Source organism: Thunnus maccoyii, chromosome 2, assembly GCF_910596095.1.
Source record: "Thunnus maccoyii chromosome 2, fThuMac1.1, whole genome shotgun sequence".
In the NCBI taxonomy this organism is placed as follows: Eukaryota; Metazoa; Chordata; class Actinopteri; order Scombriformes; family Scombridae; genus Thunnus; species Thunnus maccoyii.
In genome coordinates this window covers 7,302,539-7,321,004 of record NC_056534.1, presented here as the reverse complement: position 1 = coordinate 7,321,004, position 18,466 = coordinate 7,302,539, and the positions used below count along the sequence as shown (strand labels likewise).

Here is an 18,466-nt window from a genome sequence, read left to right as displayed (position 1 = left end):
TGCAGAATGTTTACTGCACTGAATATGCATTCGCTGACTTGCCTGAAATTGGACTTGTATCATGATTTTTTCTCAATTTTTACATTTTATTGTATTGATAGACTACTTAACTATAAATCTGAGACCAAGATTAATATTTATAACATAGACTGTTGCAATAAATGTTGCAATCAAATAAATGTGTAGAAACCTATAGGTAATATGCTGCACTGTAACTAGCTGCTATAAGGTTTTCAAACCAATTCTATCTTTAAATCATCTGAAAAACTTATATTTATATTATTTTTCATTTAACTCCTGCTCAGCTTTTGGCTAGATCTTTCACTGTGACATCAGAGCTCACCTGAGAGGCTGCAGCTCACCTGTGTGTGTGTGTCTGCTCAGGCTAGTGCTGACAGGATTTTCATAATGAAAATGATCAGATCAGTTGGACAAGATGTAGCCAATTTAGCTTATAAATAATGTTCATGTCTTAAAGACACATATGCAATTATAACTCTGCTCCTGATGCACTCATGGAACAGGGGATAGTAATATTTCTCCCACAGTTATGAATGTTTGGATCGATTACAGAACATTCTTGTTAACTAAGCTCAACTGTTACTGACATTTTGGTTCTTCTTTAAAAAGGACCAGATGTCCAACAGTAATAAAGTGGTTTAATTAACCAGCATGTCTGAGCAACAGTCACAAATTAGCTAACAACACCTAACGCCTGAAATTAAATATAATATCAAATGATCTTAGTTTTGTCCAATTCTGTGACTTTCCAAACATTTAAACTACAAATACTAACCACTTCAGAAGTTGAGGGTTGCCAGATCATCAAGTCGAGTATCCCTCATATCCTGCGCTTTCACACTTTATCATGATAGTGCAAAAAACACACAAACCTAGCAACTCTGCAGAGATCTTACCATTAACATTACATGGAGTTAAAGCAGCTAGATTTGACATTGGTAAAAATTTTGGAAAGGACGATCCAGTAACACCTTGATATTGGTAGAGACATGTCTCTACTGTCCATACCTCAATCTATGCCCATGCGTCAGTCCTCCTCTTTGCTACAGTTTATCTCCCTCATTCAATTTCCAGGAGGTGATGGATTGCTACATTAACTGATACTACACTGATAATCTCACCAAACCATGGATCCCCCTTTTGTATGTCAGTATATGTGTGTAAGTATGTCTGAGTCTTGGGCTTGTAACATCGGTCAAAGCGTCTGGTGTGCAGTCACGCTCAATGAATCAATATCTGAATGGCAAGTGAGCTGGATGCCATTTAAAATAAAGTTGCACCTCCTGATAGAAATTGATTGATGACATGAAATTAAACCAAATTACAGTCTGGCTACATGAACGGCAGCTAACTACGACCCTGTCACTCAGCGAGATTTTTTCCAGATATTTGATGATGAAGTGATGATTTAATTTTGGCAAAATGTGAACTATGGAATAACAAATGTTCAGTGTGCTCTCACAAACCCAGACACAGCATGCACATATGCACACGCAACAGAGGGTTCCTAATATTTTTATCAGCACTGGTTGCCACAGCAACAGGGCAGAGCTTGTCTCCAAGAATCCTATGGCAGCTGTGCGCTGACCATCTGGGAGAGAAAGAGTGGGAGACACAGACAGAAAGAGAAAGACAGAGCAGGCAGAGATTCGGAGATGTAGAAAGTATAGTGAGTAATGTTTTGTATCACTGAAACTTTAACCTTAAGCCAGGAAACAGTATGAAACCTAATTTCAGGATAGTCTTTCTAGAGTTCCTCCTCAATTCGAAAACCTGAATCATCAAACGGCTGCTGGCCTGTAGCTGACCCCCGACTTTTGACCCTCTGAAAATGGGAAATGATATGCTCTTCTGTGAAGCATTTGTGTTTGTTAAAATTTGTTAATTTTGTATTTGTTAAAGTAAAATTCCCACCGACCCAGCGAGAGAACGATAAGAGGCGATAATGGCACTTCACAGCTGATTCCTGACAACATAACATTCATTTGAAACTACAGTTCAAAGCAACAGTCTAGTGCATGTAAAAATGCTTCCCATTAGTCAAGCACATTTCCGAATATAAATCCAGCTTGTTGGTCCACAGTATGAAAGCAGAGTAAATGCTGACAGGGGCTCGTCTGGGTTATAGCCTGTGTAGTGACTTGATTTCGACAAACAAAAAAAAGCCTAAGCCACAGTGAGGGGCTGTTACCGAGATATGTAATCAACGCGTCGTCATGCGGTGGCTTTATTTACCACCGTGTACCAATAAAGCCTTTGCCATACACACACTTACACCTATAACTTACATGAAAACAAACAAAAAAGCCTCTAAACGGCAGTCAAAAAACTCCCGGTAAGCAGCACACCTGAGGAGTAATCGCCTCTTCTTCTACATATGCATTTCCATATGCTGCTGTCCAATATGCCAACTACTGTGGCAACCATGGAATGACCTTAACACACACATAGATACAAATGGCTCTAACAGCCTGTGTATATATATGTGTTAGTAAGAGTTCAGAATCTGGCTGATTTCAAAGCTTATCAGAACCACCCCAGCTTGTTTTTGTTATTCTATTGAACACTTTGGGTTCTTTTATGTTTGTTTTTTTTATCAGATTATGCAGATAATGAAGTGTTTTGATGTGGTATAGTGTAATTAAAATGGTATCATCCATGTTCTCCTGAGTGTAACTGTGTGGAAACTCCAGTTTCCCAGTGGTTTTGTCTGAGTTCCCCCCACCGCCTTATCAGATGAGCTCAAGGACCCCCTCACCTCCCCGCCAAATGTGTTTGCTTGAAGTGGATTTCAAACCAGATGTTATTTCACACTATTAATGATATAAAAGTCAATATCCCCAAAGTTGATGTTTGACTCATTTAAACTCTCGATCGCAGCATGATGTGATGTGCAACGTGTAGAAGGCTCGTCATAACTGGTAGTCAGTTGGTTAGTGAGTTAATAAATATATTTAACATCAGCATTATATCAATTTGAAATCCTATTTGTGTGTTGATTTCCCTATTAAACACACATATGTTTATTTTTAATCATATCATAATCTCTACTTTTTCAAATCAGCTGAGCTGCTCCTCAGTCTTTCCATGCGCCCCCCAGCAGGGAAACACACGCTTCACATCTGTTATAGATAGCTCACTTCATATGCTGTTAGTTTGACTTGTTTCTCTCCTATCTAATTTTTCAGAAGGTGAGGGAAAGAAGAAATTAATTCAGATGTAAGATCCAGTAAAAACTCTTAAAGCTCAGTGGCAGAGTTAATGGAGACATCTCAGAACTTCAGCAGTGGATACAGTTTCTTTTAGCCCGCAGGCGGCTTTAGCCAGACTAGATAGAGGCTGCTAATCATGTGAACGACATTATATTCTCATTTGTTAGTAGTAATTACACTAATGCCGCAGAGTTAATGTGATAATTGATAGTTTAAAAGCTTCATATCACACCTTTAACCAAACATCAGTTTAAATCTAATCAAGGGTGAAGACGAAACGACAGAAACGACTGTCTGAAAGCCCAGAAGGCAGCGGGCTGATGAGCAATGAGAGATTCATAGAACAAGTAATAGCTTCTGTTGTTCTGTTGTTACCCTCATCCTGAAAATTATACACATAACCTTTACCGTGCGAGTGTTTCCGAGTGTGTGTGTGTGTGCACATGTGCATATGTGTGTGTGTGTCTGTGGGCACTCTTCTGACCTGACAGCTTAGGGAAAAGAGGAGCTGACATGAGACGCTGTGGAGCATTACCGTGTGATATCCCATGACATTTACTGCTGTCCAACACACACACATACACACACACACACACTCCGGCCTCCCTTTATCCAGTCAGCTATACTGGATCGAAGAACCCCTGATGGAAAATTCCAGGAAAAAAAAAAAAAAGAGAGAGACCTGCCAAGCTCTGTGGACATTATATAGTGATGGAGGAGAGGATAGAGGGAGGAAGAGGAGGGAGGGAGGGAGAGACTACAGTGAAAAGATAGAGAGGAGAGTGAGAGTGATTGGAGGTGAGATAAATGTGTGGATATAAAACAAAAGAACAAAAAAGAAAGACTAAAGCAGTAAACGTTGTTAGGATAAAAGCCTGTGCAGTATGTCAAATGTGCTGACAGCAGCACAGCAAATGACATCAACTCTGTACTCTTAGGCAACAAGCTTTTGCTTTCAAAGTAAACAACTTTCCAGGTGAAGTTTCATGCTCAGTAAGCAGTTCATACCACTCTTTGTGCAAAGCAGAGAACAAAAAGGAAAGATTAAACCAGTTTATCGTCGATATATAACAGTTTAAAGGAATAAACATTTTTGAATTAATTCTTTCTCTCTTTCTCTCTGAAAATGAGATGAATATTGAAAATAAAAATGTATGAGTCTGATATCTGACTCCTAACATAGTTCACCAAGCTGGCTCTATCCAAAACTGACTCATTTACACAAAGTATTTGTAAGATGAACAGAAATGTAAAATCAAAATGTGTAATTTTATGCTTTTTCATGTTTTAGGGTGTGTTTGAGGTGTGCACACACAGAGCTCTCCACAATCACAAACCAACTTTCATGTATTTTGCTTCTTTTTCTTCTCTAGTATTTCATATCTATAACATAATCAAATCAAGTTTATTTATAAAGCACGTTTAAAAACAACCACAGTGCTGTACAATAAAACAATAATCTACTGAAATGTCAGTCAGAATAAGCTACAGCTATTGATGTGACTCAGTCAGGTCTGACACTTGATTAACATCTCAATCTTACAGTAATGTTGTTCGGGTGTTACTGGATGTATCTGGGATTTTGCAGAAACATCGGTGCTGATCTTCTGTTTGTTGCACACATCTGGCTGTGTGTCACATCTGGCTGCAGCATCACACAACAGCTGAAACAATAAGTACGTCTCCAAACTGAGAAAGAGGCACAGCAGCGGTAACTTCATTAACTTGCTACATATCTACACAGATCAGCTGTTACACACAGATTCCGGGTTCATACGGTGGGATTGTTTGTAATAAAACAGAACTTATGGATGAATCCTGAGCTCCATCAGAGCCGTCAGGACATTTTTTATTGTTAGTAGATGAAAGTCTGAGATAAGCCTATCACCCCATACCCACTTGATCCTCCCCCAATGTCTGACTGAAGATTTCCCCCTTGATATCATTCAATATCAATTCAGTTCATTCAAGCCTCACAAGCCTGAAGATTTGAAGAGAGAGCGAGCGAGTAGTGAGTGTGTGTAGTTACCACCGACTATCTGAAGATGCTAATAACGCCCTAATTGCGTGTGGCAATTAGCGCTGGTCTTTGTGAATTGGACTGTTTTTGCATCGAGGCTTATTTGCATAGAAAGGGGCCAATTTTGCACCGAATGTATGAATATTACCTAATTTACATACATGCAAAATGGAACAGGCACACCATGAAGCTATTTGCTTGGCAACGCAGTTTGCGGCGCATTTCACCCTTTGCGGGCGCTTTGTGTATTACACGCTTTTCTTTCTTTTTCCATCTTTTTGTCTCATTTGCACAGGTTTAGCGGCTGCAAAAGCCGCGCAATCCTTTTGTGGATTTGGCCCAAAGACTTTATATCAAATCAAACAAAAAAGGGGGATTATTGTGGGGGGTGTATTGTTTGTATTGGAACTATTTCTTGATAGGTTTTTGTTTTGGACTCTGTACAGTACATGCACAATACTACCAAAACTGGCATAGTCACTGCTCCCGACTGTTGTTGGCCAAAAAATAGTTCCAGCCTGTAACTCCCTTTAAAAACACAAATTGGTATTTTGTATTTTATTTTTGTTTACATGTAGGTTAAACAAATACTACAAATTATGATAATAAGTGAGATCTCTCCATCTCACTATTTCGGTATTATACTTATTTGCTTGAACTATTCCTTTACAACCAGTTTAAATTCATACTGAACAATCAAACAACACCTGTAAACAATTTAGCATTTGTTGAACTTGGTTTATCCTACTGAACTTGTACGTTAGGCGCCTTTCTCAGTAGTGGAGCATTTCTTGTTTCTCTTCAAGGTTTTTCAACAGGTTTGCTATTTGAAACTTTCTCCCAAGTCACCAGAATTTGATTCAATTTTCAGTGTCTGATCATCACAGTCACCAGAAAGCAATGCCTCTTTTTTTTCTAAAAACAAAAATAGAGACACCTGACTAGAGATACTGTATCATAGCTTTATTAGCAGTGAAGTTTACGCAGACAGTGATGCCGTAAACATGATGGGGTCTCACGTAAAGACACTGATACCAAACCAACCTCTGGCTATCCCCCTCTTCCTCCTAGTCTCTCTCTCCATCCTTCTCCCCGTCTCTTTGTGACTATTTACTTCATTTGATAGTTGATTGGTTGCCACGGAAACCGGAGGTCGTTTGCCTCCTGCGTGTCTCTTTGGAAACAATAAAAACGAGAGAGGGAAGGCGAGAGAGAGAGAGAGAGAGAGTAAGGCAGAGGGACATTGAGAGAGAAGGGTTAGAAAGAGTGACGCCACGCAGTGAGGTATTAAGAATTCATTTAGCCCCCGCTGCCACACATTTTCAGCCTCCCAGCTCTTTCCAGCTCTGTCACGCTGATGCTTTTCAGCACATCCAAATCTTTTAGGTAATGGTCTCCAGTGCCACTGAATTTTATTCGGCCTTTTCAAATCTTGGTTTTGTTTCCTGCCGGCTCTGTGATGTAATTGAGTCTGTTTCTAGATCTCCGGGTCAAACTTTGTCAAACCTTTTATTCTGCAGGTGTGGACACTGAGCTGCCAGGAAAACCTCAGAAAGGCCAAAATGAATGTAAACTCCTTTCATGTTGAACTGAGTTGATTTAATCAGTCAACCATCACAAGATTATTTGACTATTGTTTAAGAAAAGTCAATCAGCTGTTGTTTTACAATATACGTAGACTGTTTTAATTAATTTTAAGATTAATTTTAAGCTTTCAGAGCTTGTGATGGCCATTTTTCATTTCCTGACATTTAATGGACTCCTAAAAGTAATTTAGGGATGAATCGATAATGAACATAATCATTAGTTGTAGTCCTCAAATGTTTCGTCTCCCTTGACAACCTACATCAAAGTGTGTTTAGGTACGGCATTTTATTTCCAACTAGGATTGGACTAAAATATTGCGATGACATACATTGATGACATAATAGTCTTATATATAACTTTCATTAAACCTTTAATCCTTGACTTACTGTCAGATTTTCATAAATAAAGATTTTATTGAAAGGGTTTTGTGTCCCTACATTGTTAACACTATTTTAGAAGCTTCTTTCACCATGCCAAGCCAAAAAAAAAAAAAAGGACAACCATAAATAATATACTTTTTGACACAAAAATACTCTAATTCTTCACAAAGCAGAACTCAGAAAGCCATATCTGTCAAGCTATATTTCTCACTATTTTAATGGATCCGCTCAGTGGCCTACAGCAGAGTATAATACTGTAGGTGTTGCAGGCAGCTTCCAGTAGTGAGTGACAGCCTCTGGTTGAATGTGAAGCAGAGCATGCTGAAAAACAGCAGCCTATTTGGGCAATCACTGCCTGGCAAAAAAAAAAAAAAAAAAAAAAAAAAAAATGAAGGTTAAACAATTCTGGAGGTGAAACAGTTTCATAAAACAATTTCTGAGTTAATCCTCTTCGAACACCATGTCTGTAATAGAGCTTTGTGCTTTGAATTCTACCTCATTCACCATCCAATTGCGGTGTTGATGTGCAGTATGTGTGCATGTGTCTGTGTGTGTGTGTGAGAGAAAGAGAGAGAGGGAAGATAGAGCCTCCTCCAAGGCACCTACACTAATTTACTCATTTTTTTAGAAGTGGAGAGAGACAGACAGACACTTGTTAAAGGCAGCACATGCATAAGCAGCGTGCACGAGAAGCTAAACCGCTACGCCGGGGACGCTGGCAACTCACAGAGGCTGTTTTTAAAGAATGCATTTGGCAGTGGAAATAACCCCAAGATAATATAGCATTAGCCCAAAGGCTGCCATCATTACTTAGACTGGCGAAATGAGAAAACGCTGACCCGCAGTTTTCACATTAAAGTGCGTATCTGCCTGGAAAGGCTGTGCTTTTTAGGTGGTGTGTTCACAGGCGCTCACCATGAGCTCAGTGACACCTGCGGATGATATCTCTGTCCTCATTAGGAAGGGCTAGCCACAGAAAATAGCTGAAGTGGCAAAAGTGCGTATGTGTGTGTGTGTGTGATAGCGTGCAGTATATATATGCCTGCCTGTGGTATGATGATATCATTTAAATATCTGTACCAGTTGTAAGTTGATAACTGATAGTGGCTTGGAAAAGCACTATCACAACACAAAAGCATCCGCCAAATGAATAACTGTGATTTTATCATGGGTGCATTTTATCATATTTTATCAGGAAGCCCTCCTGGTACTCCCTAGTTTCCCCACTACTACTTCAATGTCATTGTTCAGCACTTAACTTTCCTGTTTTGGTTCACTCTCACCACTCTCATAGTGTATTCTTCCTTCATGGCAGGCAGTTGTTTTCAGCTACTTGATGATACGGTTCTCTCTGCTCAGCACCAAACAGCAAACACAAACAAACTGCAGCTAAAGATATTTCCCTCAGGAGTTTGTTGACACCAAAAATTGAGCTAAAAGAGAGTGAAAGAGTTTAGATTCACCAGCTGGTCAGAGACAAATGATGCTCCAACTGATTAATAATGTTGCTCTGTAACTGCTGGATGTGTAAATAATCAACTGTTTGCTATAAGTGTGCCGTATCTTCTTAAAAGGTGATGATATGTCAATGTTGCAGCTTGTTTCCAGCTCCCTGCAGGTAATTCAGACTAAAAGGCCGCTGTTCATTTCACTATGACAGATAGTAGGAAATGGGAAATGAACCCCAGCAGGGAGTGTTGTTTCACTGACGATAGCTCAACTGCGACCCAGATATTATTTGAGTACTGTCTTTTATTTCATAATTTATGGTTCTATCCTCTGCAAATTAAAGCAAAAACAGTTTGAGCAAATTTCATTGATTCTTTCCTTATTATTATACCATATTATTCTATCCTCCTACAAGTAAAGCTTACCAGTCAGGGATTTTTTGTACTTTCTGCTTGCAATACTTGTGCTAATATGTTTTAGAATTAGGTTTATTTTGTTCTTTTCTACAACTATTGTCTCTTCTATATTCAAATAATAACATAAATGAACAATTTCAGTGTGTGCAAGTGTATAAGTGTGCATACAATTGTGCTATTGCTTGCATGTGCCCTTCAGTTTGTATTAAACAGCCAGAAACTGACAGCTTGTACTTCTAAAAGCAATATTTAAAGATTGAAAAAATGGATCCTACAGCGTATTAATCGTTGTGTGTGATGTCGGTTTGGCAGTACAGTCTGTGAGGTCGAACAAACATGTACAAGATGACAAATCTCGCCCCTTAACCTTGTCTCACATGTCTACTTTACAGCTATTAGCCTGCGGGACATCAATATTAAACTTGCCTCCCTGCAGCGCTGACTATTTCTCTTTAAATGATCTCCATCAGCTGACGCGCATTGATTTAAGGTTTGATTTAATGTGAGACTTAATGCGCACAAGTGAGGGTGTGTTTGTGTGAATGTGTGTGCTCACGTGTGGGTGGGTGACTGCGAGCATTTATGTTTTTTTGAACATGTTGGTAGGTTTGCACGTGCGCATATCTGCCTGTGTGTACTTTTCTGCCTATGTGTGTGTTAATGAGTGGGTGTTTGTGTGCATGTGTCTATGTGTTTATGTGTATGCATGTGTTTTGCCCACTCACAGACTATCTTTATCCGTGCTGTGATATCTACAGTAGTCCATCTCTTTGTTTGAAGGTTCAGGCAGGGCCAAGAGAAACATGTTGAGAATCTTTTTCTGGGAATTCTGTCTGTTTCAAACCTGCGGTGTAGTACACTCAGAGAAGAAGAAGTTGCCCGTTTTTCTGGTTGTTATTCCTTGCTGAAGCTGCTCCCATCCTGCAGGCTGTGTGTTGTAGTCTGCTGGGGGAGCACTTCAGCATCCTTTGCTGTATAGCCTTGGGAAAGGATTGGACCTCCTGGGCTATTACAGCACATCCCCCCTTCACACGCTTGTTAGCCAAGCACTGCGCTCACTCCCCCAACACACAGAAAATACATATTGAATCACTCCGTCACACTCTGCTGCTTTGTTTCTGTCACCCTTCTCTAGCTTACAGCTTGGTTTTGCATGTTATGCTTGCTCCATTTAACCTCTTCTCAAAACAAGTGTTGTTCATGCCACGGTACTCTCAAAACATTTGGCATCACCGCAGATATTGTCTGACATTTGTTCTGCAGCATTTTTCTTCGAGTAGTCAGAGGAAGTAGGGTCGTCCTCTCAGGAACCGCTGAAGAAGTAGGGATGCAGTGCCTTGCTCAAGGACTTCTTTGGGATGTATGTGTGCATGTCAGGGGAGTAACACAGTTAAAAGGAGAAATGCCAGTTTTATAGCGTGCACATTAAACATCACACTCTATACTGTATGTTTTCATTGCTACAGCACAAGATCTGTTTAGAACCACTCCAAAAGCCTCCACTGTAATAGTCCATAAACATTTAGACACAAGTGGTTTAAGAAAAATCATGGCAGGCCTGAAAAATGAAACTGTAATAGTGTGACATTTCGTGACTGAATTGGACCCTGCAGTGTTCACCTTTTGCTGCTCTAGAGCTGCTGCAGTTTTACAATAATGCTGACTTAGAGGCATTGTCATAAACCTTTGTTACACTTGGGTGTAAATGTTAGAGTATTGGTATAGAAAAGGCCTTTAGGAGTAATGTGATCCTGTACAGTAGCAAAAGAAGATGAACTGTAGAGTGATATGTTTAATCAATGCTTCAGTTAAAGTTAGATTTACTTTAATGCTAGTTTTTTCTTCAGAGGTTTCACTTCATCAGAGAGCTAATTAAAGAGAGATACAACATTTTAAACATGTCTTATTTCAGGATATTTTTTGGTTATTCTGTTTGTGCTCAAATGCAATATATCACAGTTCAAACTGAGCTTTTATTTTAAGCTCTAAGACTACATGCATATTTGTAACAGAATGTAGTCAGTAGCTGTAGCAGTGAAGCAGAATTGCAGTTTTTTTCTGTTTATTCTCAGCACTTTCTGTCAGTGTTTTGGATTTAGCTACATGCACAGTCAGACTCAGACCTATATATCTTTGTTATTTACTGTATCTCTGAGATTCAAAGTGTTGGTACCTCATCGTTTCTCCCCTTGCTGTCAGATTGTATCTTGCTCTGTGTGGTATTTTCCTTAACCGATTGTGTTTCTACCTGGTTCGAACGTGTGAGTATGATGGTGATCCTACTGAACTGCGTGACCCTGGGGATGTACCAACCCTGCGAGAACATCGACTGCTCCTCAGACCGATGCCAAATTCTACAGGTGAGGAACACACACACACACACACACACACACACACACACACTTCTGTGATTGTGATTTTTGCATTCATCTATCCTTAAATTTAAAGCAGCATCTCATATTTTGTGATTAGCACAGTTTTGTACTGATGTTTTTTTTTTTTTTTCGCACACAAGCAACAGTCAGTTTTTGATTGGTCATCAAATATCTTGACAAATAATGAATCAATTACCAGATAATTATGTACAAACCTTCATGCTCCCAAAATATGAATTCTAATGGTATCTCCTGACATGTCACCTTATGCCACAAGCAGGCTGACCTGTGAAATATTTATCAGCTAAACATATGTCAACATTGCCATTGTGAGCGTACTGAGTATCACTGCGTAATTTGCGTACAGCTGAGGGAAGCCACTCTTTGATTGATCTATTTCCCCTGTATTCCAAATCCCCTTGTTGACTCCTTATTTCTCTTGCTTGCGTTTCACACCCCGCATATTTTGAAGCTTCAAGTCTATTTTTCCACGAGCAGTTCCAAAACACAGGGGACCTACACTCAACACTGTACCTGAACGCCTCAGATGAAAACACATATTTTGGGGAAATGAGGGCTCAGACGATCCATCTCAAGTAGCATCAGTTATCAATGATGTAATCACCTGCCAGTGGGCTTGACACCCTTGTAGTATCTCATTGCCCTGGAGTTTTCATTTGAGCAGATAATGTGATGTAATATCCAAACAATGATGGCACATACTGTAATTACCACTGCTAACACATATTTTTATTGGGTTTTTTTTTACTCTGACACCACCCTCTGGGTAATATTTAGACTTACAGTACAACTGCTAAGAATTCAAAACAAACTTAAGCCCTTACCTCTTCTCCATCTAACAATGCGGTTTTCTTTACAATGACCATTAAAGCCTTGAAACTGCATGTGTGGTTCAAGACTGCCTTGCTCAAGGACAGTCTGACAGTAGACAGCAGAAGAGTTAAAATCTGAAATGTACTGAAGAACCATCGCAGTTTAGCAGAGCTCAATTAGCTTGATTTATTTGGATTTCTTTGGGAAGTATGTGTGCATGTCGGGGGAGTAATACAGTTAAAAGGAAAGATGTGAGTTTTATAGCCTGCACATTAAACACCACACTCTATACTGTATGCTTTCATTGCTACAGCACAAGATATGTTTAAAGCACCTCCAAAAGCCTCCACTGTAAAAGTCCATGAATATTTAGACACAAGTGGTTTAAGAATGGCAGTGTGATATTTTGTGACTGAATTGGACCCTGCAGGGCTCACCTTTTGCTACTCTAGAGCCGCTGCTGCAGTTGAGCTGCTGCAGTTTTACAATAATACTGACTCAGAGGACGCTCTAAGCTGTTTCTGTATCTGACTTCCTGCCCAGCTTGATCTGCTATGCGCAGCTTTGCGCGTCTTCCGTCAAAAATAGACTAGGCGCATATGTTTAGCGGAGTGGAGAGCCTCTTCTGGGATGCTTCTCAAACACGCTGCTGCGGTGCGTCTGGTGGGATCGCAAGCATTGACTAGAGTGGCTGCGATCAGCTCTAGCAGCCGCGTCGCAGCCGGATCGCAACGCAGCAGCACCCAGTGGGATCAAGCTGTAACTATTTTGAAATGCTCTATAATTAAATTTTACTTAGTTACACGAGATCATGTATATTTGACAAGGTTTCACGCAGTACATACGTACATACATGATGTAGAAACAACATTACACATTTACAGTATAAATCTGCTCTCATGCACACTTTTTTATACATAATCTCCACAAGTAAAGACACGCTAAACTCACAAAAGCACACTAATGCAGATACATTCATGCACATACATGCCAACACGTTCCTAGAAGCAGAGCAGGGACAAATGTGTTTCCAGGAAGTGTGCACATGTTTACATTTATTCCTGCATACTCATGTTAACAGATAAAAAAAAACAAAAAAAAACCTCACTAATTCACATGCATATCTCCTCCAATCCTCTCTTTCTTCCTCTCCCTCCATCCTTGTCTCACTCTCCCTTTGTGCTCTCCCTCCCATGCTGGGGTCTGAAACTCCACGTGGTGACTCATTGCTAGCATGCGGTCTTTATGGTGCAGCGAGCATGACTTTCTCACGTATGGCACCTCAGCACCTCGTCATCTGGCAAAAAAAAAAAAACAGAATCCTTCCTCACTTATGTCAAAGGTGGCCTGAGTGGGTGTAACATCTGTGCGCGAGCGTGTGCGCGTATGTCTCCAGTCTGTCGGTGTGAAGAGCTTGTTGAATCACCCCGGCGTCCTGTTTTTTTTTTTTTTTTCACATTCTCACACGAATACACACACAAGGAACCACACTCATCATACAACAGCCGACACGCACAGTAGATTGATTCAACTCCCTGGGGGAGGTGGCTGGTGAGTTGGACCTAATAGAATTTCTCCTTCAAGTATCTATAGACCCTATTCAGTATCAGCATGGATTTAGTGGGCTACAGCGCCGCAGTCAATACACTCCTCTCAGAAAATCCGTTGTTCGATAACATGATTTCAATGGTGCCTCACCAGCACAATCTATAAGCTCTAACAAATGTGGACTTAAAGACCTCTGGAAGCTTAGCTAGTTATTTAGTCAGCTAGAATACGCTGGTGCATGGATGAATTGGTGGTTAAAATGGGGGAAACATGGTTTGAATGATGATTTAAGTCCAGATATATCATGTTTCAAGCTTTATTTCCACTATTTTACATCTGATTTTTTTTCTGTAGAAGATGTTAGAGAATTGTTACTTATGCAAGAGGCTTTATTCAGCTCTTCGATGTGTGTTGAAACATCTTCAAGACCAAACAGCAACTTCATTTGCATTTGACTTATTCCTTCGAGCTATCCTGTGACCTGGATGGGTGAGAATCTTCACAGACGTCTCAGGTTGTTGTGTGAAGACCGCAGTGTTTTTATCTTACTGAGCAGGAAATGTAAGAGAATCAATAACGAGCCCTCAGAAACAGAACTGTTCATGCAAATGTCGTCCTTCATCACAGATTAGAAGCACAAACGCATCCTCGACTTTGGACAAAAAAAAACCCATCAAGGCTGATACTCTTGTGTCCTAAAGTGTCTTTTATAATAGCGGCATTCTTTGATCTGATCACTTAGTGAGTTGGATTGAAAAAAACAGTTAGAAATAAGTAGTTTGTCCTTTATGTAATAACTTTTTGCTACATGGTGTATTAATGTACAATAGAAGGTGAGAAAAACATAAAATGGTATGTTTGCCCTCAATTTCTGATAACTGATAGATAACTGTCAGATTTGTGTGGCAAAAATTAATCTTTTTCAGCAATTAATGACATACTATTATGCCTTTCATAGTCCCACAACAGGATTCATTACCCCACAAGTTATGATTCTGTGATATTTTACTGTAGGTTAAGTTTTTTCCAGCATTCTTTACATTTTTAGTCCATGAAACACAGAAGTAATGTATTGTTTAGATAATGTAGCTGAAAGAGTTGGTATTTTATGCTAAGTCCAAGAACATTCCTTCTGTATCTGTGTGTTTTATGATGTAATGTAGGCAGTGTAAAACATAAGCCCTGTCTCTGGAGTTATAACGTTATGTATTGTAAATTGTACCTGTTACTGAACTGTCGCTGCTATTCCTGGTTTGAGTTGTGGATCTGCAGTAAAACCCAGAGTAGACTTTTGAGTTGTCTTTCTTTTATGTTTGTGAAACTGGATTGAACTGAAATGATTTGGGGTTGCGGGGAAAACAAAAGGGACGCTTTAACGAGTGGAGTGTTAAAAGTAATGCAAAAGTTACTTTCCCTAGAAACTATTTACCTTTTATATGCAGTAATTGGTGAAGTAATTCAATTACTTTTTGAGAGAAGTACCTCGTAACTGTAACTAATTACTAATTTTCCATAACTTGGCCAACACTGAATGTAGGACGCATCCAAAAATCCAGCTTTAAAGCAGCCATGAATGGTGATTGATGTGGACAGGACAGCTTTTGAACCACAAAAACAGGTCATATAATCATTCCATGTGGCCTTTTTGTCTGTATAATTATCCCTCAGCACCTGCAAAAGAATTTACAAATGTGCATTTGGCTTTTTAGAGATACATCTGGCCAATGAGTAATTGAAGAAATTGCAGTACACAAATGTCAACACTACTGAGATCATTTAGAGCAGGTTTTGCCATTACTTAGTTTGTCCACTTGAGTGCACTGAAAAGTTTATTTTCCAAATGTAGTGTCCGTCTCAGTACATATGACAATTCTTGAGGAATAAATTTAAGGGATCCTTATCAAAATATGTGTTCATACTGCATGATATATCATCATGAGAACAACTAAGTATTGGTATCAGTGTCAAAAAATCTAGTATAGGCTATAAAGTCTATACTTGCAAAATACATGCATATATACATACAAACACAGCAAGTATGAAAACGATTAAATTCTAAGAATAAAAAAGACATGAAAGAGTGATAAATATGACAAAACTTTAAATATATGGGATGGATAAAGACAGAAGTATAGAGACAAAGAGAGACATAAAAGAAAAAAAGACTGACAGAAAAAGCAAAATAGAGTGAGAGGTGTGAGAAAGAGATCCACGCAAATGTCAGGGAAAGACTCTTATTTTGACATTTAGTGGACTTCTCATCTCCTCTGGGTCAGCGAACTTTACAAAAGGCAGCACCTCGTCCATCTTCCCGGTTTCACAAAGGTCAAGGTTGCCACCTCTGACCGATCCTGTACATTAGCAGGCTATCTGGCATCTGTATGCTCCTCCAGTACTGCTGAGTAGGATGCTTCTTTTCAGCGGCGTGCTAGTCACAAAACAAAGATCCACACCAATGGTTCAGATCCAGATCATGTTGCCTACAGTACCCTCTGAAAATCAAATTACAGGCGACGCCGAGCACGTCAGTTCATCTCTAATCCCCCTCTATACACAAAAAAGAACAGCAGCTAATCTAGGCTTTTTGCTCACAACAGCAATAACATGCATTAGCAAGCTGAGATCTTTGATTTATTTGGATTTTTTTTCTCTCTCTTCTTTTAATTAGATGCTTGATTAACGCTGGGAGTGAGGTGGGGGATGTTGATGTGGGGCTTATCTCTGATTACTGCTCAAACAAATTATTTTCCATTACCCCACCGTTTAGGGCAAACTGCTCGACTGGGGAGAAGGCTGAGGGTGGCTGAGGGAAGGAGAGAGGAGATGAAGTGCGAAAAAACAGAAATAGAGATTTAATAGAGAGAAGCAAGTTAGGAAAAGAGAGATGGAGATGCAAAATTTTCAGGGAAAAAAAACAGGGATGGAAGTAAAAGATTGGCAGGGAAGTTTGGGAAAAATGTCAGGAACAGAGATTTAGAGAAGACTGGGAGGGAGACAGGGCTTTGAAAGAAGGGGAGTCTGACTAAGAACTAAATCTTGTGAATTATTACAGGTTTAAAGGGTTGGATCATCCAAATTACAAAAATCTTCCAGTGTAGATGTAGATGGAAAATATAAGTATGAAGCAAAAGGTGTCTAATGATACAAATGTTTCAATTTTATCTGTTGAATATGAGATATCTATCTCTGAAACCTCTGGCACCCTGACACCATGGAGCTTTATGGAGTTTGTAGTGGACAAAGAAATGACAAATGACATTCTCTGCCTTCTCATCCTTGACACCTTGTCTCTTGTCACTCCTTTTGTCTTTCTGTCAGGCTTTTGATGCATTCATCTACATCTTCTTCGCTCTGGAGATGGTTATAAAGATGGTCGCCCTGGGAATCTTTGGTCGACGCTGTTACCTCGGGGACACGTGGAACCGGCTGGATTTCTTTATCGTCATGGCAGGGTGAGGACTTCCTGCTCTCTTTGCTTTATCCCTTTTGTATGTCAGGGGACATGACAAGTCTTGCAAAGATAAGTGACTGACAGCACAGAATGAAAACAGTTCATAGTGCAGATGAAAGCACATATGAGCTTTATAAGTAGGGTGTTTCCTACTTATAAAACTCATATGTTTGGATTAAATGTGAATGGAAGCTGATTAATTCCCAGTAATCTATTTTCCCTTTTTATAAGTCCATTGTAAATGTTTTAAATCTGTATGGTGAAACTACAGCTTCCACATATTTGAATTATTTGAAAGTTCACATTTTTAAATATGATTTATCCTGGGTCTATTTAAAGGTCCGGTCTCCAAATCCCTTTTTTCGGCTCGGCTTTGTCTTTCTGACAGTTTATGATCCATTGTGCCACCACGCACTACTGATCATGTCTGTGTTAAATATGTAACATGACATTAAATATTAACATGGTGATAGTGATTGGCTTTCACCTGGGACACGGCTGACAATAACACAACGATAATGTAATTCAGTTGAGCTAATCACTGCGATGTAATTTTATGAATCAGGTGAAATTACCCTGCCGTAAATTTTGCATGGGGTCATGCTGTTACTGCTGACTTGATGAATATGAGTCAAAACCTTTTGCTGGTGATAAAAAAAAAATCATTTAAAGAGGACATCTCATGCACATTTCCAGGTCTAAATTTATATTCCGGGGCTCTACTGGAATATCTTTGCATGATTTACAGTTCAGAAAACTACTCATTTATCTTATACTGGCTCTTTATGCAGCCCCTCAGTTTAGTCTCTGTCTGAAACAGGCCGCTCTAGCTCCTGTCTCTTTAAGGCGCCCTTCCCAATGAGCCCACTCTGTTCTAATTGGTTGGCTTCTGGAAGCTGCATCTTGGCCAACTTCCACTGTCTCAGGAAGAAACTATAGAAGTAGGATTTCTCTACTTTTTCTCATTCTATACCTGTAATGGAAACTTTTCAATTAGATCCATACATATTGGAGCCTGAATCAGATCCAAAATATGCGAGTGGACAATGGGAACAACCCATGGAACAATCTTAGCAACAGAGACTACAGAACTACAGAATTTCTACTGAACCTTCAATAACCAATCATGAGTACCAATGGTAGGAGTAAGGTTGAATTTCTTAAAGTTTCAGC

General features: G+C 39.5%; 1 protein-coding gene across 1 annotated transcript in view; it reads left to right on the top strand.

Annotated features, from left to right (window-relative positions):
* Positions 1-18,466, top strand: part of LOC121908360 (voltage-dependent T-type calcium channel subunit alpha-1I-like) — a 222,922-nt gene that overhangs the window by 56,515 nt on the left and 147,941 nt on the right. Inside the window, exons 3-4 of the mRNA XM_042428302.1 lie at positions 11,334-11,445; positions 17,161-17,294. Of these exons, the coding sequence (XP_042284236.1) occupies positions 11,334-11,445; positions 17,161-17,294 (246 nt within the window). The remainder of the gene's footprint in view (positions 1-11,333; positions 11,446-17,160; positions 17,295-18,466) is intronic.